We start from the raw sequence: 22250 nt of genomic DNA on the forward strand, positions 1-22250 counted from the left end.
GAGGAAAGAGCCCCTAGTTCAGACATGCACTTAGCTGAAGTGACTGCCACCAGAAACACCACCTTAAGGGTGAGTAGCTTCAGGTTAACCATTCTCAATGGTTCAAAGGGTTCTGACATAAGAGTCTGCAACACTGTGGAAAGGTTCCTATGGGAAACCTATGGTTTGAGTCCCCCTTAAGAACCTCTTAGCGACCGGTAGCTGGGTGAGAGAAACTGAGTCCTCCCTGGGAATAACCGTGGCGAGGGTATAGTCAGCTGCCTCTTCACCGTACCATGAGAAAGCCCCTTATCTAACCCGTCCTGAATGAAATCCAGGATCTGGGGGACCAAAGCCCTGCTAGGCACTACCTGGGCAGCTTGACACCAGATCACAAAGGAGGCCCAGGTGGAGTCATAGATCCTTGTAGTGGACTGCCTACATGGAGCCTCTATTGTCCCACTCACCCGGTGTGACAGATGAGCCTCCCTCAGGCGCTCCTGCTCAATCTCCACATAGCTAGTTGCAGCCAGTGCAGCTCCGGGTGCACCAGCTTCCCTTGATGCAACTCTATCTTCCCCTGTGGGATCCTCCATGGGGGCTGAACTGACAGGACCATGAGATCCATAAACCAAGCCCTCTGTGGGGGCCCCTGAATGAGCTCCACCCTCCATTCCCTGACTAGCTTCTAAATGACCCCGGGAATGAGGGGAAGAGGAGGAAAAGTGTGCAAGAGCCTGTCTGACCACCTTGTGCGAAGGATGTCAACCCCCTCTGTTCCCCAAGCCAGGAACCAAGAAAAGAACCGGGGAAGCTGTGCATTGGATGGAGTGGCAAAGAGGTCCATCACTGGTAGCCTAAACATCTGCAGATGCTCCGGAACAGCTACTGGGAGAGACTCCACTCTCCGGTGTCCGTCTCTCGACTCAACCAGTCGGCCTGATGATTGTCAATGCTAGTGATGTGCTCCATCTGGATGGAATGCAGGTACATCTCCGCCCAGTTGCCCAGCAAAATCGCCTTGGTATGCAGCACCTTGGAGTGTGTGCCGCCCTGCTGACTGATGTGGGCTTTTGCCGTCATGTTGTTAGTCAAGACCAGGATGTGACTACCCTCGACGGAACTCCAGAAGTGCTGAAGGGCCAGATGGATCACTTGGAGTTCCAGCCAATTGGTCCCTCCACGACCATTGACCTTGCGTCAACTGAGACCCCAGAGTCGCCCCCAAGCTGAACAGACTGGCATCCATGGTGAGGACGAGGTGCTCCTGGTCCCTGAAGTAGCAACCCTTGAACACGGCTAGGACAACCACCACTTGAGGGAGACCAGTACTTATGGAGTGGCCGGGACCTTGGCCGCAGAGCTACTGGTGTTAGCTCTCTGGTACAGCAGGAGTCACCACTGAAGGGTCCTGGCATGTAACCGCATCCACGGCACTACTTTGATGCAGGAGATGAGCTTCCCAACAAGCTGGAGAGAAGGGCTGTAGGAACATAATGGTCCCTATGGAGCTTCTTAACCATTTTAACCAAACTGGACCTGCGGTCCGGGGAAAGGAAAATCTTACCTAAACTGGAATCTATAACATCCCCCAAATGAAGGATCCTAGTCAACGGGGAGAGGGAACTCTTCTTGAAATTAACAGAAAAACCCAAACGCTGAAGGTTATCTATGACCTGCAAAAGATCCATCCCGTGGCCTGGCGATGCCCCCAGGATGAGGATGTCATCCAGGTAGCAATGTAGTCTAATGGGAAACTCCCTCAAGTATGCTGCCACTACACCAGCACCTTGGTGAAAGACCTGGGTGCTGATGATAACCCAAACGGCAGGGCCCTGTACTGATAGTGGACTTCCAGGTAAGAGAACCTGAGAAACTGCCTATGCTCCGGGAGGATGGGGATATGGAGGTAAGGCTCCATGAGATCAATAGAAGCCATGTAGTCACCCTCCCATATGCCTGCCAATATGGATTTAAGGGAGGCCATCTTGAATCTGCGATAAACCAAATACTGGTTGAAGAGCTTCAAGTCCAGAATAGCCCTCCAACCCCGAAAGCCTTTGGCACAAGAAACAGGTTTGAATAGAACCACTGGCCTGCCTGGTCCGTCAGGACTGGCTCCACTGCAGCTATGTCAAACAGGTGTTGAATAGCCTGGCATATCAGCCTGTGTTTCTCTATACATTTAGCCAGGGGAAATGTGTGGAAGAAGTTTGGGGGGAAAAGAGAGAAAATCCAAACGAAGCCCAGATGTGACTGTGCTGAGCGCCCAAGCGTCAAGAGGAAATCTCTGCCCAAGCCTCAGAGAAGAGAGCCAGGTGATGGGTGGGGTCAAAGACGACCTATTTGCCATGGCAGTAAGGGCGACCACCTCCCCTCGAAAGGGGCGCTTTCTCTGTTGTTGGAAACGGGGCCTATCCCTGTTGTAACCCCTCTCGGACTGCTTCTCCGACCTGGCAGAATAATACCTGCTCTGCTGAGCTTCCTGCTCCTGAGGTCGATATGAGGGCTTGCAGTAGAAGGGCGTAGACTTCTGCTCCGCCTTCTTGGCTGAAGTGAGCAGGACTTTCTTTTTATTCTTATCCTCCATGAGGATCGGGTCAAGGGAGGCTCCGAAGAGAGAGCCCCCCGTGTAGTCGGTCGACGCCAGCTGCCACTTCGCCTTGTTTGTTTAGGACTATTAAATATGGCCGATGCCAGCTGCCACTTCAACTTGTTGTCTGCCTGCCAACTCCGGAGCCAGAGAAGGTGACGAGAGGTGATGGACAATGCCAGAGCCCTGGAAGCGAACCTCATTGCATTCAAGGTGGCATCAGCCAAAAACTGTGCCACCTGCCCTGCTAAGCTTCCTGCTCCTGAGGTCGATATGAGGGCTTGTGGTAGAAGGGGATAGACCTCTGCTCTGCCCTCTTATTCTTATCCTCCATGAGGATCGGGTCAAGGGAGGGAAGAGAGAGCCCCCCTGTGTAGTCGGTCAATGCCAGCTGCCACTTCGACTTGTTGTCTGCCTGCCAACCCCGGAGCCAGAGAAGGCGACGAGAGGTGATGAACAATGCCAGAGCCCAGGAAGCAAACCTCATTGCATTCAAGGTGGCATCAGCCGAAAACTGCACCACCACCACTAACTTGTTTAAGTCCTGGTGAAGATGCACATCCTCAGGAACGCGCTCCTGGATCTTCTCCATCCACAGGATAGCCATGCGGTTGAAGAAGAATGCAGACGCCGCCACCATGATGGCTCAGGCCGCAGACTGGAATGTTTTCCTCAGCGTCATCTCTGCCTTCCTATCATCCACCTTCAGGTTGTCAGCCACATCCTTGGGCACCAGACAGGTAGGAGATGTCAAAGCGACCATGGGAGGGTCTATGGTGGGCAGCTGTAAGGCCTGGGAAAAATCTGGCTGCCAAACCAGAGGCTGCCCCCGACGCTCGGCGGCTCGCCCAGCAGCCTCAAATTGCCCTTTGCACTCTTCCCAGTGCTGCGCCTTCGCCGTGGCTCAATTCAAGATGCCAAAACTACCCACAAGCAAGCAGGAGCAATGAGAGGCTGTGGGGCTGGAATCCCGAGCCCACAAGCCTCCCAAATGCCCAGGGACAAGGTAGCAACGCCACATGGCCGGCATGGTTCAAAACGGTTGCTAGAAGAGCGACCGAGCCTTCCCAGCTCCCAGCAAGCAAGTTACTCTCCCTGATGGCCCGCAATGGAAGCCACAGTCAGGCAACACGTTAGAATTGTAAAGGCCACAACAGAAGCAAGAGGAGGAAGTTAATATGTTATTAAGGGAAGGTATTGGTTATGGACCAGATTCAGGGGCGTTTTTCCAGAAGCATAAGAACCAAATTTAGGACTATTATATTGGAGTTGCAAAAATCTGGATAATTATCAGATGGCAGCAATGAAATTCAGTTTTCTGCATAAAAGTAGTCCTAAACAAACTTTTTAAAATAAATTTTACAAGTAGTAGTTAAAGATGTAATCATTATTTAATTATCTAATTGTGAGGTATATATCATTTTTATTTAGAGATTTACCGTAGTTTTGTGGCAGGTCTGACACTATCATCCATCCATCCATCCATCCATCCATCCATCCATCCATCCATCCATCCATCCATCAGATTTTTAACTTGCCTTTGTTATTTTTTAAATGCATACATAATGCTCCTTCTTCCTCCTATTTTCCCAACTACAACCATGTGATTTGGGCTGAGAGAGAATGACTAACCCAAATTCACCCAGATTACTTCTATGTCTAAAGTGGGATTAGGATTCAGTCTCCTGGTTTCTAGCCAGCACTTGAACTACTACACCAAACTGGACCTTGGTTCAGCATTTGATTTCTGGAAGCCATATTTAATAGTCCTAAACAAACTTCTTTAAATATAATAATTTTAGAAGAAGTAATTAAAGATGTAATAAATGTTTAATTATCTAATTGTGAGGTATATCTGATCAATAGCATTGATCTTTATTCAATAGTATGGCAGGGGGCTCTTGTTTTTCAACACACAAAATTATTTGCCCCATTTTTACTGGCTCCTTTATGTGACTAAAAAAAGCTAAAACCATCTATTCATACTGTTCTCTCCATCCTTACTTTGTACAATCACATTACAGAGCTTTTTTCACATTTCTTAGTTTTCACAGCACCAGATGAGCAAAGTAAACTCCAAGGAATTATTTGTTACCCTTTCAAATGAAGTGTTGGGGGGGAAAATAGCATCTGCACCTCATTGTCATGTTCAATCAGAATGATTTTGATGCAGCTCTAGCTGTGCTTTTTAAAAAACAAAACTGAACTGTTGACTATAAAAAAAATGCATTCATTTTTTAAATTAATCCTCAAGGGTCTAAGAGCCAAAATAATAACAAAGACTCAGTTTACATACATTTCCAAATTCACATCCCAATGTATTGAAAAATTGTGCTAAAGCAGCAATGCTAAAAAAAGCTTATCATTTGAACTGTTTTTTACAGAAAGATTCTCTATTATCTAAAAGAGAGGGAGTAGCATCCTTTAATGTCACTGAAATCTCAAACTAATATTTTTCTGGAGAAAGACAATGAGGAGGAAGAAAGTCAAACAACAAGGGTAATGAGAACAAGAACTGTTCGGTTGTTGGAAGAAATCTTATTTTATCCCCCCCCCCCCCCCCCACTTTACAGGGCTAATCCTGTAAGGAAGGCAGGGAGGAAACATTCTGGTGTTGTTTCTAGCCTAATCTTTACTGCCCTGCTTACAGAAACTGCTTCTCTGGTTAACCCTTATTACATTGTAACAGCTAAGGTGAAGCACCCATCAACGTGCAACATTGACTTTGCCATGCCCACCCAGTCACATGACTACCAAGCCCTGCTTATCCAGCTGGTCATTAAGACAGAGAACCGGTTGTTAAATTATTTGAATCCCACCACTGTTTACAGCTCTCTCTAAGTGGTTTACAGAGTCAGCCCACAACAATATGGTTCCTCATTTTACCGACCTCGGAAGGATGGGAGGCTGAGTCAACCATGAGCTGGTCAGAATCGAACCAATAACTTTAACATGACATTTAATGTTCCAATGATATATTAGATAGAAATAATCTCTACCTATATTGGTTCTCTGCAAGCTTGAATCTTCTTTTATAAATTTAACTTGAATATTTTCCAACCATACCAGAAAGGGTCACTAAAAACATAATTGGACTTTTGATTTTTCTCTATAATTATACCTGAAGTAGGCACCTATTTTAGATAGATAAATTATTCTATAAGTAAAGTTTTAAATAATTGTTGGAGGATTCTTTCAAACTCAATTATTTCAAATCCTAACAGTTTATCCAGAATTGGCCTACTGGAGTGGATTGGTATTTCACATCTACCACATGGGCAAACCAAGGTATTTTATAATGTTTATAAATTCAAACCTTTTTTTTCCAATGGTGACTACTATTGACTGCCTGAATAAGTCCCTGAAATTTCCTTGTCAAGTTTTTTTTGGGGGGGAAGTGGTTTTCCATTACCTCTTTCCTAGAACTGAGAGAAAGTGAGTAACTCAGATTCACTAGAACTTACAGTCTCCTAGTTCCTATTCTGATGCCTTAACCAATACATTAAACTGGATCTCCATCTAATGCTCCATTCATTAATTCCATTCTGAATTTTAGTTTTTTAGATTACAGTATGCTCATACTTCGAACAGTGAGAACCATCATTAATTAATTTGTCTCCTGGTTTGCTTCAATGGTCAAATGACTCTTGCCAGAGAAGAGAATACCAGAAATCCAAGTTGCCTGAGGTGAAAGCAATAAAGCAAAATTTATCCCTAGGCTAAGGAAAATATCTGAGTTACCATATAATACGGATCACAATATAAACAAACTCAGGCAATTCACCAAAATGAGAAAAATGTTATAGGACAGTAAAAAAAAACTGTTCTAGAACTCCCAAAATGGAGACAATTCAAAATGTAGTTTAAAAATATGAAAAGGTCTTTACTTGTAGACAAACCTTCATCACCAGAAAAAGCAATCAATATTCACCTGAATTTCAATACTGTCTGGATTTTAAAATGCTAATTATAAAAATGCTAATTATAAAAATGTATAGGTTCATCAGATGTGAATCCTGAGACCAAAAGTATGTTGTGATCTTCATTAATATCATATTGGACCTCAACTACTGGTTTAAAATGTATAGACTTGTATAACTTTGTCTTTGTTCATGGATTGCAGTGACTTGCATCTATAAGAAGTATAGTATTGTCCAGTTGAATCCTGCTAATGCCATCAACCACTATTGTTGACAAAATGAGTTTATTACATCATATCCTTGATTGTTCTTATAATTAGCAAGTCCAAGAGTAACTTTTCTCCTTCTCCATTAGGAGTTTTTTTCACTTTTCTATTCTATATAAATGCATATTTTGTATTATATAATTTCATGTGTAACAATTGGCAAGATCAAGGAAACTCTGCTGAACTATTGACTGAGGCATCTTGGCTCAATCAACGTAGTCCAATCTCACCATCAATAACTGACATTTCTCCAGTCTTGACAATCTCTTCTTGAAGGTGTGTTTCTTGATATATTATAAGAACAATTCAACTGCATAATTATTCAGTGTTTTCCATATGAAAAAAATACGGCAGGAAGACAGGCCAAGAAAACTGCTGCCCTGTCCTCATCAATATTGATGATAGATAAAGTACATTTCTAGGAAACAACTATCCCCCCAAAAAAAATCTTAGAAAAAAATTCAAATATTTCCCTCCCTTTTAGTATTTTTGAGCAACTCCAATACATGCCTAGAAAAATAAAAACAATTAGGATCTTTTAGTTTTCAGGCAGCAATTTCAATTGCAAACTAATGGTTCAGAAAGATTTCCAAGCTTCTGAACTACTTGAGGCAATTTTCCTCAGTGATATAGCATCCGCATAACATCATCCAGTCATCACTTAAATGGTATAGACTTACAGGTGAAACTCGAAAAGTTAGAATATCGTGCAAAAGTTCTTTTATTTCAGTAATGCAATTTTAAAGGTGAAACTAATATATGAGATAGACTCATTTCATGCAAAGCAAGATAGTTCAAAGCGTGATTTGTCATAATTGCGATGATTATGGCTTACAGCTCATGAAAACCTCAAATCCACAATCTCAGAAAATTAGAATATTACATGCAATCAATAAAACAAGGATTGTACATAGAACAATATCGGACCACTGAAAAGTATAAGCATGCATATGTACTCAGTAATTGGTTTGGGCCCCTTTTGCAGCAATTACTGCCTCAATGTGGCATGGAAGCTATCAGCCTGTGGCACTGCTGAGGTGTTATGGAAGACCAGGATGCTTCAATAGCGGCCTTCAGCTCTTCTGCATTGTTCGGTCTCATGTATCTCATCTTTCTCTTGGCAATGCCCCATAGATTCTCTGGAGTTCAGGTCAGGCGAGTTTGCTGGCCAATCAAGCACAGTAATCCCACGGTCATTGAACCAGGTTTTGGTGCTTTTGGCAGTGTGGGCAGGTGCCAAGTCCTGCTGGAAAATAAAGTCAGCATCCCCAAAAAGCTCATCTGCGGAAGGAAGCATGAAGTGCTCCAAAATCTCCTGGTAGACAGCTGCGTTGACCCTGGACTTAATGAAGCACAGTGAACCAACACCAGCAGATGACATGGCTCCCCAAATCAACACAGACTGTGGAAACTTCACACTGGACTTCAAGCATCTTGCAGTGTGTGCCTCTCCATTCTTCTTCCATACTCTTGGTCCTTGGTTTTCAAATGAGATGCAAAAGTTGCCCTCATCAGAAAAGAGAACTTTGGACCACTGATCAACAGACCAGGTCTGTTCTTCTTTAGCCCAAGTAAGACACTTCTGACATTGTTTGTTGTTCAGGAGTGGCTTGACAAGAGGAATACGACATTTGAAGCCCATGTCCAGGATCCGTCTGTGTGTGCTGGCTCTTGATGCACTGACTCCAGCCTCAGTCCACTCCTTGTGAAAGTCCCCAACACTTTTGAATGGCCTTTTCCTGACAATCCTCTCCAGGCTGTGGTCATCCCTGCTGCTTGTGCACATTTTTCTTCCACCTTTTTCCCTTCCACATAACTTTCTATTAATGTGCTTTGATACAGCATTTTGGGAACATCCAACTTCTTTTGCAATTACCTTTTGAGGCTTTCCCTCCTTATGGAGGGTGTCAATGATGGTTTTCTGCACAACTGTCAGGTCAGCAGTCTTTCCCATGATTGTGATTCCTACTGAACCAGACTGAGAGACCATTTGAAGGCTCAGGAACCCTTTGCAGGTGTTATGTCCTAATTAGCTGATTAGAGTGGGACACTTTGAGCCTAGAATATTGCACCTTTTCACAATATTCTAATTTTCTGAGCTTGTGGATTTGGGGTTTTCATGAGCTGTAGGCCATAATCATCACAATTATGACAAATCACGGCTTGAACTATCTTGTTTTGCATGTAGTGAGTCTATCTCATATATTACTTTCACCTTTTAAGTTGCATTACTGAAATAAATGAACTTTTGCACTATATTCTATTTTTTTGCATTTTACCTGTATATACAATTATTTTGGCGCAGTGTTTAGATAACTCCAAAAATATATGTGGTTTTTTTTCAATACTCTCCTTTTCTATAAAATAAGTATCAGACAAAATTGAATTATTACTTTATTTGGCCAAGTGTGATTATACACATAAAGATTTTGTCCCCAGTGCAGAAGCTCTCATGAAAGTAGAATGCCATGAAAGTATGCTCTAGCAAAAAAAAATTCTGGCAATTACAGTACATTCCATAAATGCATGCCAGAGATCATAAATTTCCAAAAATTACCTGAATTAATTTGATATCTACCCATTTCAAGTTAGAGACAAAATAAATGAACTCTTTCTATATAATATTTTCTTCCTCTGGATTATTTTCAATTATCTATAAATTACCTGATTTTATATTAATATTTATATAAAGTGACTCCCTTAATTTTGGTATCAAAATGATAGTGAAAATACAAGATTCCCCTAGATTAAATTAAACAAACGGTATTTTTAGATTGAACTTCTTGAACAGCTTGAATGCACGCAGGGTTCATTTGCTTTGTGCATATGTATGAGATAGGAGGTACACGTTCGGCTTATTTTTCTTGCATGAAATGCAGTAAATTGAAAAAAAGGCTATTTATTGAAACCTTTCACATTCAGGAACAAGCTGGTAAAATTGCCTCTGTTTGCTTGTACAAAATAAAAAAGGAAATTGGAGACTGACTGAAAATATTTTATTTTCCTTTATATAATGTCACAACTGAACTCTCCCTTCCTATGCAACACCATAGTTCTCCAGTAAAATCATGCTAGTTTGCTCTTCTCGCTTGCTGTGAAATGATTGGTAATACTTTTCCATAATCCATCTTGAATCCATCTTGGCCAATAGGTTCTTTATTTCATCAACAAGAGGAATGTCACTTAGCAAGGACCTTGGAAAGACTGAACCACTAACTCCTTCAGATGAGATGGAGAAAAAAAAAGATGCATTGTAATATGCTAATAGGAAAGGGGATGGAAAGGGTGCTAAGTCTTCATAGCTTAAGTGGTTGGTTTTTTTTTTTACATTATTGGTAGGAGTAGCAGCAGTAGTAATAGTAATGTTTCATTTTCCTTTTTTAAAGTTATGAAGTAAGAATTAATTATACCAGCAGTATGCCAACACTCAACAGAATCTTAAATAAAAGCACATACAGTATCAAAGCAAAAAAGCAAAGCAAAACCAAACCAGAATAGTGATATTCAGAGGCCTCAAGTGCTTTGCTATCTTAAACAATTTATGCAGAGTACATAGATGGTGATAAATCTATTGTTATGAACAAAAGCAAATCGAAATGAATCATTTTAAATATTTTACTAATACACATCTACAGGACAATTTTATATTATTCTGTATAATAGAGCCAAAAAGCTATTTGCTATGTAAATCACTATCTTTGGGTAAGGAATAAAGATCAAAGCTAAGGTTATTGGTAAGAATGTTAATGAGGGATTATTTAAAATTACAATCTTAAGAAAAAACATAAATATTTGTAATAGAAATAATCCATAGAAAAATAATTAGGGAAGGATATTTCTTGGAAACAATTAATGATAACTCCTGGTTATTGATTGGCTTATTTGAAATTGTCTGAATTAAGAATTATATATCTATATACACACAGTGAGATCTACTAAAATTCTGACATTTTAAAAATCAAAATTGTTATGCCACATAGATATATTATTTACTCTAAAGTAATTTAAAAAATCAGGTACTTCTAAAAGTCGATGATCATTAAAAGGTTTTCTATTAAAATAAGCTATAGACATTTTTGTTCATTTCTTAAAATATTACAATTTCTTTAATTTTTAAATTCTTTAATGTTTAAATAGCCACAGAACTATTTATATTTTTTTAAACTGTATATCTTGACTTTTCCTCTGTGAACCACCAGAGATTGACATAGTGCACTCTTTGAAAGGAGATTTGCATGTAGCAAATGTGAATAAGTAATACAGGCTATTCTTATAATGTTTTTAATCTAATAAAAACCAATAACTTTTTTATAATTCATCACGCAGGTCACTGAAGAATTCCTACAATGTATGCTTCAATAAATTGTGCAAATTGGCCAACTGGCCAGGTCATGGTTAGTGAATGTACTTACCATCCTCAGTTGGTACGTAGATGTTCAGATAAAGGCAGTCTTCATTTTGATCTTGCACATAGGTCATTACAGTATCCAAGTTGGCAGTAAACCAAACTGGTAGCATATCATTAAGCAGGGATCTCTCATCCAGATACTGTGGGCAAACAGCAGCAAATTGTGTGGCATTCCGTATACCAGTCCATGAAGAAGGAGGCTCTGGGGGTTGGAAACGCCTCTCTCCAGTTGGAGGAGAAGCATAAGGGACTCCCAAATACTGTTCCACAGGACCAAGGATTTCATTGGGCAAGGGTGTTCTTACACCACGGATTTTGCCATAATTTGTAGTTACAATTGGGTATTGTGCTTGTCCCTCAATAAGTGTAAAACGTATTGCTAGGGCAGTTATCCAAAGGAGGAAATTAGAATTCAGCATGACACAAATAGGAGTAAAAATCAAAGACAGCCATAAGAGTCCCACTGGCTTTGACATGGTTTCACATCAGCATTAGCAGGTTCTGAAGACGTTCACAGCCAGGCAGAAAAACAAATTTTGCAGAAAAAGACTGAAACAGCAGTGGAAATTAGAAAAGTGTATGAGGTGTATGAGGAAGAGAATAATTTACCAGGGAAAATGTGAAGTATTCTTGGTCAAGCGGGGAAAACCCAATTTAGATGTGGTAGGTATCTCAGCAAATTAAACATAGACAGTTCCCAGGAACACAAACAGCAACGGACTTCTTCTGGCTGCAGCCCATCCCTTGATTCTTGTATTTAATGCTGATGTCACTTATCCAAGAAGATGGATGCCCAGATACTTAGAGCCTACTATGCAAATCCATTTGAGGGACGCATTTGAGTTAATTCCATCATGATGGAGAACCCTGCCAGGGAAGAAAAGGGGACAAACAAAGAATTATATTTTACTAATAATAGGTTTTTTTTAATTAAAAATACAGTTTTATTATTTTGCCACAATTTTATCCCCTCTATCCATTACTTTAAAAAAATATCAGGATGCAAGAATAGCTCATTCATGAACCATAGTGGAATACTGTATCCCTCTCCAGAAGGTCACTAGCAGCCATGCTTTAATAATCAGACTAAATATTAGCTACCATGTCCATTGGAGAAGAAGTGCCATGTATAAAACCTAAATCTAATAATGAAACCCAATGTCATTACCAATTTACTTAAACTTAAAGAAGTTTAAGCAACAGAAATGTTGAGCTCAATTGCGGTCATAAGTCAAGAACTACTTATAGTTCAGTATGCCAATCAAGCTCTGGACAAATATGTAGTCCAGTAACTTAGACTCCTGTTTGTACCATATAGAGTAGATGGGAGTTGCAATGCAAAACATCTCAAGAACTGCCTATGTCAGTCATGGACTCTATGAATCCTAATGAAAGGAGCCACAGTCCATGACAGTTTATTATTTTAAATAAAATCTTTTAGTCAGATAAGGGTGCTTCCAGACTCCTCCTCATTTTATACCATTCTAGACTAATGCAACAGCTCTCCTCCTACAAAATCTACAAAAATCTAGCTTGTCCTCTAATAGCTCCTTTCCAAAATTCAGGTAAAGAATCTTCGCAGCCCAGTCCAATGGTTCAAGGATTAAGCTGAACATTTTTGTATACTTAACATCCTCTCTGCCAATTGTTATTCTATTACTTCTGGGCATTTCTATCACTTTTATTGAGCCAATGCACATTTATATATATTGCCCATCCCTCAGCCTGGTATATCTAAAAGTAATTTGAGCCTAATCTTTGCCTGTAAGCAAAATAGTGATCTTTTTAATTATATTCTATTTGCAGTAAGAATAAGAAGTGTCAGTCCAAGTAATTTCCTCCATCAGGACCTAAACATAGCAAATGAAATTTCCAGGGGATCTTGAGGAAATAAACATTAAATGTTATCAGGGTAGGTATTTCCAGTTTGTCCTGAGGGTATAGTCTATTTTAACATGGCTCTTTATATTCACCATTAGCTAGTTTTGTCACAATATCAAGTAGTTTCTACAGAATCCTTATTTGGAGCAAGTAAGCAGAAACAAACTTGCCTTTTTAACAAGATTGGACAGGGAAAAAACAAACAAAAATTACATGTGAATTTTCATTCATGAAAATATTTTTCTTCTTTGCAAACAAAATAAAAATAGATTCATTCATACCACAGTCCCCCTTCTCATTTCTATTAACCATATTTAAGAGTAGAGCTATCAGGACTGTGCATGCTTCAAAAAATGACTCAGAAGTGAATAAACCCAAATACATATTTAATGTAGTTTAAAAGCAACTGTAATTTTTGGCAGCTTCACATGGAAACCCGAAAAAGATGTCTTGAGAGAAGTTACACATATAATCATGTGAGGACCAAATCACTTGTTTCAAACTAATTTCAAAATATGAAAGGCACCACTAATTAATAAGAAATAAGAAATTTATTTCTCCAGAATATATTTTGACATCTGACAGATGTTTGACTTTCCAAAGATGAGGGAAGTGGAGCAATCTGCCTCTAGTTCCAACTACTACTACTATGTCATTCTCAACAACAGATAATATCCCAGCTACTCCCTAAGAAAGAATGACACTTGACGCCATAAATGTTAGAGAAAAGATACCTTTATTAGAGATGCCAAGGGCAGCATGAATGGGGCAAGTTCAGAGGAAAAACAACATGAAAATTGTATATTGAAAGCAATTCCCAATGTTCAAAACCCTCTCCCCTGTGAGAGCAGTCCAATCAGGTCTTCATCCATTTTTTGGGGGGGAAAACTCAGTGCCTCAGGCACAAGTGTAAATTTCCTTGAAGCTCAACAGATGCTCAATTTGGCACTTCTGGCTCCTGTTAGTGTCCATACACCCCAATTCCCCATAGCATTCTCTCACACCTCCAGATGTTTCTCCTCCCAGTTGCCTCCTCTCCCTCCCCTGGTTATGGCAGTTGCACAGTGGCACAGTTGGATGACCAGTGTGGTGAAGCGCACCAGACTCTTTCTCACTAAAAAAAATGTCCCAATATTCCCTGGGGATTTTGGGGTACTGCCTTGATTGATTTTGGGCCACTGGTTGAGAATGGTATCAGCCATAGGCGTTTTGGCTTTGGGACCTAGCTAGGGGTTGCTAACTCAGCCGCTTTAGCTAGCATGTACAACTGGTGGAAAGTGTAGGAGGGGGAGGGCTGTGAAATGCAGATATTGCGTACATCATCATTGAGCCCATCTTGGAAGCATTCTATTAGGATGTCCTCTGGTCGATTGGTCAGCTGGCACACCAGCTCGCGAAACTCTTGGTTGTACACTGCTAATCCTCTGCAGCCCTGAGGGTTTGGGCCATGCATTGGGTGAGTGGGTCTTTGATCTGCTTGCACAAGGCCATCATGAATTGTTCAAACCTTCAGAGCTCTGTGCATCATCATTGTGGCAAGAATGATTCACTCTGCAGTGGTGCCTTCCAGGACCATGGTCATGCACCAGACCTGGCCTGCTTTGGTGGCCATGTCTGCTCTGTACTCTTGCATATAATTCCATGCCTGGGTGAGGATCTCTGCATCCCTCATCTGGGAAGAGAGCCTCTCTCAAGGAAGGGGGTGCACTGCCTTAACATCTGGTGACCCAACTGCTCGGGCCAGGCTAGGTCCAGGTGAGACTGCTGCTCCCCCCATTATGGCCACCTGTGTTGTGATGCCATCTCCTGCCAGCCTCGGTGGGAATCAAGGGTTTGTTAGATGGGCAAAGGGATATTTGGTCTGCCAGTTCCCAATGGCATCTCTCAACACCCTTCACACTTGCTCCACCAGGTCTTTTTGTTCATCCAGTTCCCTTGGGACCTTGTCTTTGCCCTGATCTGCATGATGCTCCCATCTCCTGGCTCAACAGTTCCCCAGGTGTATGTTACACTGAGGGTTTTTTTCTTCCATATCCTCTTCCTTCACCCTCAGTGTGAGCAACCACCAGGGCCTCCTCGCAGATGCTCACGTTCCCCAGCCATTCAAACTCCTCTTTGAGATGATGCAGTTTGGCGGGGAGACCTCCTCCAGGCCACATTCATAGTTTGTCATTTTTTGCTCAGTCTCCTCAGTAGACATTAGTCTCCTGTTTAACTGCTACAGCAGAACTTCCTTATTGTCAGACTGGCCCCAGCTACTCCCTAAGAAAGAACAACCCTTGACTCCATAGGTGTTAGAGAAAAGGTACTTTTACTAAACATGTTCACTGCAGCATGGAGGAGGCAAGCTCTGAAGAAAAACTGCATGAAAATCATATATTGAAAGCACTCCCCAATGTTCAAAATCCTCCCTCCAGTGAGAGTACTCCAATCAGGTCTCATTCTTATGTTTTGGGAACTCAGTGCTTCAGGCGCCAGTGTAAATTCCTTTCCCAGGACTGGTGTCCTTGAAGCTCGGCAGATGGCTAAGTTTGTTATCTATGGTTCCTGTTATATCTATACTCCCCAATTTCCCATAGCATTTGTTCATATCTCCAGCATGCTTCCCCTCCCTGATGCCCCCAACCCCCTGGTGATGGCAGTTGCTTACAAGCTTCAAAGAAAATGAAGATGAGCAGCTGACAGCTGGAATAGTTGACTGGACTGATGCAAAACTAAAATCTCTCTATAAAGAAAGACCAGAAAAAAGGATAAAATGAATCATACCTTTCATTGATGCACTGGCATTGACAGCTTCTATGTACCAAGAACCATAGGTAGGCATGGGATATTACAAGTATATCAGACAGATGAAAAAGAAAGACATTGGAAGAATATCTGAAGAATAATGACGATGCACTGAAGCTAGTATATCATGAACACTTATTAAATACAAGAAAGAACAAGCTGGCCTACAAGGAAGATCAAATGAATAATAGAAAAGAGATGTGGCAGGGCAAAGTATTACATGACCAATGCATTAAAAAAATAGGCAAAGCAGATAATAAGACAGGGCAATGGCTAAGTGCAGGAAAATTGAAAAAGAGACAAAGGAGCTAATTCTGCCAGCACAAGACCAACCCTTAAGAACAAATGTATGCAAAGACAGAATTGAGAAGGCAGCAACAGATAACAAATTCCACTTCGGTAAAGAAGCTAAAGAGATAGTGGACCACACCCAATTAACTGCTGCAAGAACATAACACAGACTGATTACTACCAACAGTGTGATAAAATAGCAACAATGGCACATAGAAAAATCTAGAAGAAATACCATTTACCTCCAAGCAAGAACTAGTGGATCTCAAAATAGACTGAAAATGAAGAACTAAAGTGCTCTGGGACTTTAGAATTCAAACAGATAGACACTTGCCTCATTGTTTCATTGTAATCTAGAATATCAACAATTCTAGGCACCAGCAAAATGAAAACATATTCTTTTTTTCTAACACCTAAAAGCTTTTGATATGTTAATTAAGATGATGAATCACATTCAAAGTGCTTTATTCAATATGGCTTTCACAACTAGGTAAGTGTTAAGCCTATGGAAAAGTACCATATTTTTTGGAGTATAAGTCACTCCAAAGTATAAGACACACCTAGCTTTTAGGGAGGAAAACAAGAGGGAAATATCTCTCTCTGCCTCCCAGCAATTTGCCTCCTTACAACAAACAGCACAAACAATATACACTGTAGTGTTACATTTCAGACTATACTTGTACAGATGCTGTTAAAATTGATGTGCTTTCTGGAAGTATAGTTATTCTCTGCTATTTAAAAGAAGATACAATAATACTGGGCCTCTTCAGATCAAGCATTTATTTTAAAAAACTTCTTCATTTTATTAAGCTGTCTAGAACAATAATAAAGCAGTCTTTAAAAAATAAGTCTAATAATTTGAACATTCCATAGGCATTTATAGTTATTGACTTACCTCCTTGCAGCCAACAGCCTGATAGCAAAAGAAAAAAATCTGCCTCTGCCTCCCAGCAATTTGCCAGGTGGAGCAAACAGCAAGTTTCACTTTCAATTTCTCCCATCATCAGCCGTTTCAGGCTGCAGGGATTATTATAGCCTATTGCAGCTTCTGCAAGCCTCCATTTGCTGCAAGGAGTTAAATTGCTGGGAGACAGAGGCAAAAGGGTTGGGGCTGGTGGGTGAGTTGGGCTACATTCAGTGTATAAGATGCATACAAATGTTCACCCCCTTTTGGGGGGGAAAGATGTGTCTTATACTCCAAAAAATACGGTAATAAGAAAGTGATTTTGAAGCATTCTTTCACATTTCCTTTCAGTAGTTTATTTTACAAGGTGAAAGAGAGGAGAAGAAAAAAATGGTTTGCTATTTTTTTTGTTATTTATTTAGATGGCCTGCAATGACTGGCAATATTTTAAATGTGTCTCAGACAGACTTTTATAATTCTTCCTGGAAAGGCCTAAAAACCCTGGCACATGTGAAATAAGTAATTTGTCACTGAACTATCACTCTTTTTGTGATATGATCATTCAGCTCAGCTTCTAAAAAGAGGCTCCAGGATTCAGATTTATTGCCATCAGTTGACTTTGAGGACAAGGTCTCTAAGTTATCTCCAACAATCTGTGAATATATCAAGCTTTTTTTTAGCTGTATTGTGATATTTATTTACTTTACATTATGGTAACAAGTGTAAACAAAACAACTTCAAAATGTTTTACAATTGTGCTATAACATTTGAAATGCTAACATTGACTTTGTGTTCTAAGTAATTTTGCAGACAATTTTCTGATTGGCATATGGAGGAGGAAGGATGCTTTGGAATAACATAAGGGAATAATCTTGGGAGATAGGAGGAAGAGCTGAAGACAGAACCACTATCATAAAAAAGAAATCTCAGCCCACAGAAAGAAAAGAGGCATGAGAAGCTTAGAGGGACTCTCTATAGTTTTATGGAAAGTAAAAATAATGGAAGGGAGAAAGGCTTTTAGACTTGCAACTTTCTGTTACTGTAATCTTCTTTTCATGACTACCTCGAAGAACTGACCTGGATAAACACCTACAGTATGTTCTAAACCTGCCTTAACTGCTTATACTTTAGGAAATGCCACAAAACCTGTGTCCAGATACCAAATCTATGAAGAAAATAATCACAGGTGATTATTGATCAGAGAAACAATCAGAGTTTGTCTCAATGTGTATTACGGAACAGTGTTGAACTCTTGATCCAATAATTAAAAGTAGTTTATCAGCAATACTAAGGTAGAATAAACATTACATTGGGGATGGAAGCTCATGATAAATTTAGGACAAACTTTATTCTACCTAAGGGCCAAATGGAAGTTCAGATGTTCATGGTGGCCAGAAATGTTTGGCCATTTATATTTTTTATGGACAAGGTAGCCTTTTATCCAGCCATGTATATGCTCATTTACAGCTGAAATGGCTTTCCGTAAAGTAATTTGTGCAAGGATGGTTTGAAAATTGATTTGAAAGATGATTTCACTTAGATGAATTCACTTCGTATAAAATAGGGCTGTTGTTAATATTACTTAGATCTCACACAGTTGTTTATATTAGTGGGCCATACATTTCCAGGGTCAGTTTTAAAGATTCCAATAGTTTATATTTGTGTTATTTAAAAAGCCAACACCATCCATATCCATTTCTCCATCTATTACAGGGACTCAACTTTTAAAGCAATTAGGACATTATTAATGAAACAGCTTGAGATTCTATTTCATACAATATCTTCACCTCTCTAATGAACCTTTAATCATGCCATGAAGTTATTTTGCTTATTTTTGATCATCGGCTTTTAATACAGATTTATTAACTAGCAATTTGATTTGATGTCTTTGAATTTTGTGATAGGAAATACAAAATATTAAAATATAAAAATAAAATATACAAAATATAAATTTAGAAATGATAATGTATTATCTGAGAAATGGCTGTTACAATCAAAATTTATGAGTACTGTAAGAAGTTCAAAGAAGAAACCATCTAAGAGCATGCGGTCAAGCTTGCGGTCAAGCTTCCTTTTGAGATCGTTGGCCTGTCACACTAATATTCTATTCTACTATGCTATTTCATTAGTGGGGAATTGGGAGGGGGAATAGTAAGGAGTAGAATGTGATGTTGCCAAAATAAAATTTCTTTCTAGAATCCAAAGTCATCTTTTGTTTCTACACCTCTGCACCTGCCCGGAACTGGATGGGTGGAACTGCCAGCATGGCAATGGAAGATTGGGCCATGTGATGGACTTGTGGATGTGGGGGCAAGATCATTAACTTTCAACTGGGTGGGGAAAACTGGGAAGCTTTCAGATTCGCGTTTCCACAGATGTGCCAACATGACTCTCTTAATAAATTGGAACTTTGAGCAATACTTTGCCTTGGACTCTGATTTAATTTTAGATATTATTTGGAACCCTGACACATGCTTCACCAGAAGACTGCAAATATTGTAAGGGATTGAATGCACTAATTATATTTTTACAATAAAAAGAGCAATACAATAATTATCCCCCAATGAGGCACTATCTTCAGGTGGCTGCGGTGTTTGTGTCTTCTGAGGAAGATGAGATGTCAGAGGTTCAACCGTCCTGTAGTTTTCTTCAGAAGAGCCAGGCAAAGACTGTCCCTCCCATAAAAATTATGGTGAGATATAAACCCATACTGGCTCGGTTGTTGCCCAGGTCATCAAGGACCATGCTGGGTGTTGGAATTCCTGGATATCTGATGAAAAATGGTCTATGTGGCTGTTGGCTGAACAACCAGAACCAGCAGCTACAGAACTACTGGAGCAAAAGTATTTTACCTGTCATAAATACATAATGATTGAAAAAAAATATCGTTATTCTAGATCAAGTCCAACCAGAGGATATTTGAAATGAATGCACCAGTTCTGGAAAGAACAACATCCAGAATCAGATATAATAGAGAGGCTAGCAAATCAATGTCCATTTAAAATATATCTATGTATCAACTTTGTACCAATATTTTAAAAACTACTCAATGGTTATAGATTATGAGACATATTCCTTTCTATTTAAAATATGCATGTCTGTCTGTGTAGTTGTGCATGTGTATATATGCATGTATGTGTGTGTCATATATACAACTTTGCATTTATTTATTAATTAAATTATTTATTAATTTAAAAGTGATTAAGATAATTCCCTTTGTTGAAGCACCAAATTACACATGGCTTCACAGCGTATGTTAGAAAAAATACTACATTTCAGCTAGTCTTACTATACAAATAGGTAAAACTTGCTGCTTGAAAAAATCTCTTGTCTTTTCCAAAATCCTCTTGAAGTGGTATGAACATGAAAACATTAGTTCGTTCATTTTAATTCTGAGAAAGTATGCTACAGATCACATCCAAAATTGTTCACTCACCTAAAGGCCCATTGCTAAGAGGATTTGCAGAAGGAGACAGTCATTTTGTAAATGATTTTAGAGATCACTCAATGACAATATCCGTAAGCAGAGTTCTAGTACTTGTTCTTAATATCCTGTCCTATTATATAATTTTAAAGAATCTAGTGATACCATATACATAAGTATAAGGATCGTAGTTAAACAGATGGAGAATGTTCAAACAAGTGAAGGAAAAAAGAAAAGAAAATCACAGCATTGTTTTTTCAGTGGCTGAAGATCCAAATTTGTATTCTTTTCAATCTAGACCAAATATGTTAGAAATAAACAGGTAGAAAAAAAAATGCAGGACTATATAATAATACACTGATATATTATGATATCCTAGGCTCTTGGAAAAAAAATTGATGTAAAGGCCTACACCAGCTAAAAAACTGACAGCTCAGGGATGTGCGGTCAGGAGAGGCAGGGGAGGCAGAGCCTCACCGCTATCATGAAAAGAAAAAAAAGGGAAAAGGGAAAAGGGAAAAGGCACACATGGTCCGATTCCCTGCCTTCCTGAGTCAACATGAAGGGGACCGTGCAGCGCGCTCCGCGGTCCCGCAGCTCACGCTCCGCGGTCCCCTTCATGTTGACTTAGGAAGGCGGGAAATGGGACCATGTGTGCAGGAGGCTGATGACGTCACCAGCCTCACCAGCCATAAACCTCACCGCACGTCACTGTGACAGCTATAGTGTCATATTGCTTTGTGAATATTATTATTGAACTACCAATTAATCATATGACTTGAATACTATTGTCATTGACAAAATTACCATTAGTCATTTGCAAGGCGACCCTACTTGGAATAACTTACATTCTGCAATTATATCTTTAGCACACTGAACAACAGCATCTGCCTATTTCAAGTCCTAGCAAAAGACTCAAAAAGTAGATAAAAATGCCAAATCCAGTCTAAACATTTGACTGACTGTGGGACAAATGACAATACTAATAATATTTTGTGATATATAATAATAATATTGTGATATATTTAGTACAAAATAGCAAAAATAAAATACTGTAAAAATGCTGTTTTATTAGATGGAGACTTAAAATCTTTATAACTTTGCAGGAAAGGAATACAGATAATGAAGAAAAGAAACAGAATATTTTATTATTCATGGCAAGTCCCTGGTAAGAAAACATGCTGTCTCAGTGCTTTTCTGTAATAACAGAGCAAAACCTGTTAAAATGATTTGCTTGACAGCCCTTATCATCCAGCCAAACACATAAAATTTAAAAATGTCACCCTGTGTTTAATTACATTTCGTACATCAGTGAACTTTCAAAAATTTTAACTCAATTCAGCATCTTTGTTCGGGAAGAAGAGAAACTCAAGAAACAAAAAATAATAATTTTAGTAGAATATATATTGTTTCCCACCTCATACATATTATTCTCTTTGCTGAAAGTTTTCAACTATTATAAGACATTGTTAAGGCAATGTGCTATTAGGCAAACAGTTTGTAATGCTACTATCCTGAACACATTTACTAAGGGAATCAGTATGAAACACCATCAAATGTTTCCATCTTATTGATATATTCTGTGCTTCTTCCTCCATATTCCAAATGCTAAACCCTTGGAGTTAAAGCCAAGCCACCCAATAGTCTTTAGGTATACTTACTAATAATCCAAAACATATGACGACTGCAATGCCTTTGCCTCCAGCATAAAATGTGTGTCTGTAGTTTGTGTATTTTATTGCTACTGTTGTTCTCTGGCATACATTGACCAAATCTACTGGCTGGGGACAAAACTTT

The 22250-nt window shown here is 39.6% G+C and overlaps 1 protein-coding gene across 3 annotated transcripts in view; it reads right to left on the bottom strand.

The window, feature by feature from the left end:
* The window catches only part of NLGN4X (neuroligin 4 X-linked), a 204168-nt gene that overhangs the window by 145893 nt on the left and 36025 nt on the right, over positions 1-22250 (bottom strand). For all 3 annotated transcript variants that reach the window (XM_081946794.1, XM_081946792.1, XM_081946793.1), the window contains exon 2: positions 11171-12033. In XM_081946794.1, coding sequence (XP_081802920.1) covers positions 11171-11642 — 472 coding nt within the window. In that variant the 5' untranslated portion in view covers positions 11643-12033. The remainder of the gene's footprint in view (positions 1-11170; positions 12034-22250) is intronic.

The sequence above is a fragment of the Natrix helvetica genome, assembly GCF_964273705.1.
Source record: "Natrix helvetica genome assembly, chromosome: 3".
Lineage (NCBI taxonomy): Eukaryota > Metazoa > Chordata > Lepidosauria > Squamata > Natricidae > Natrix > Natrix helvetica.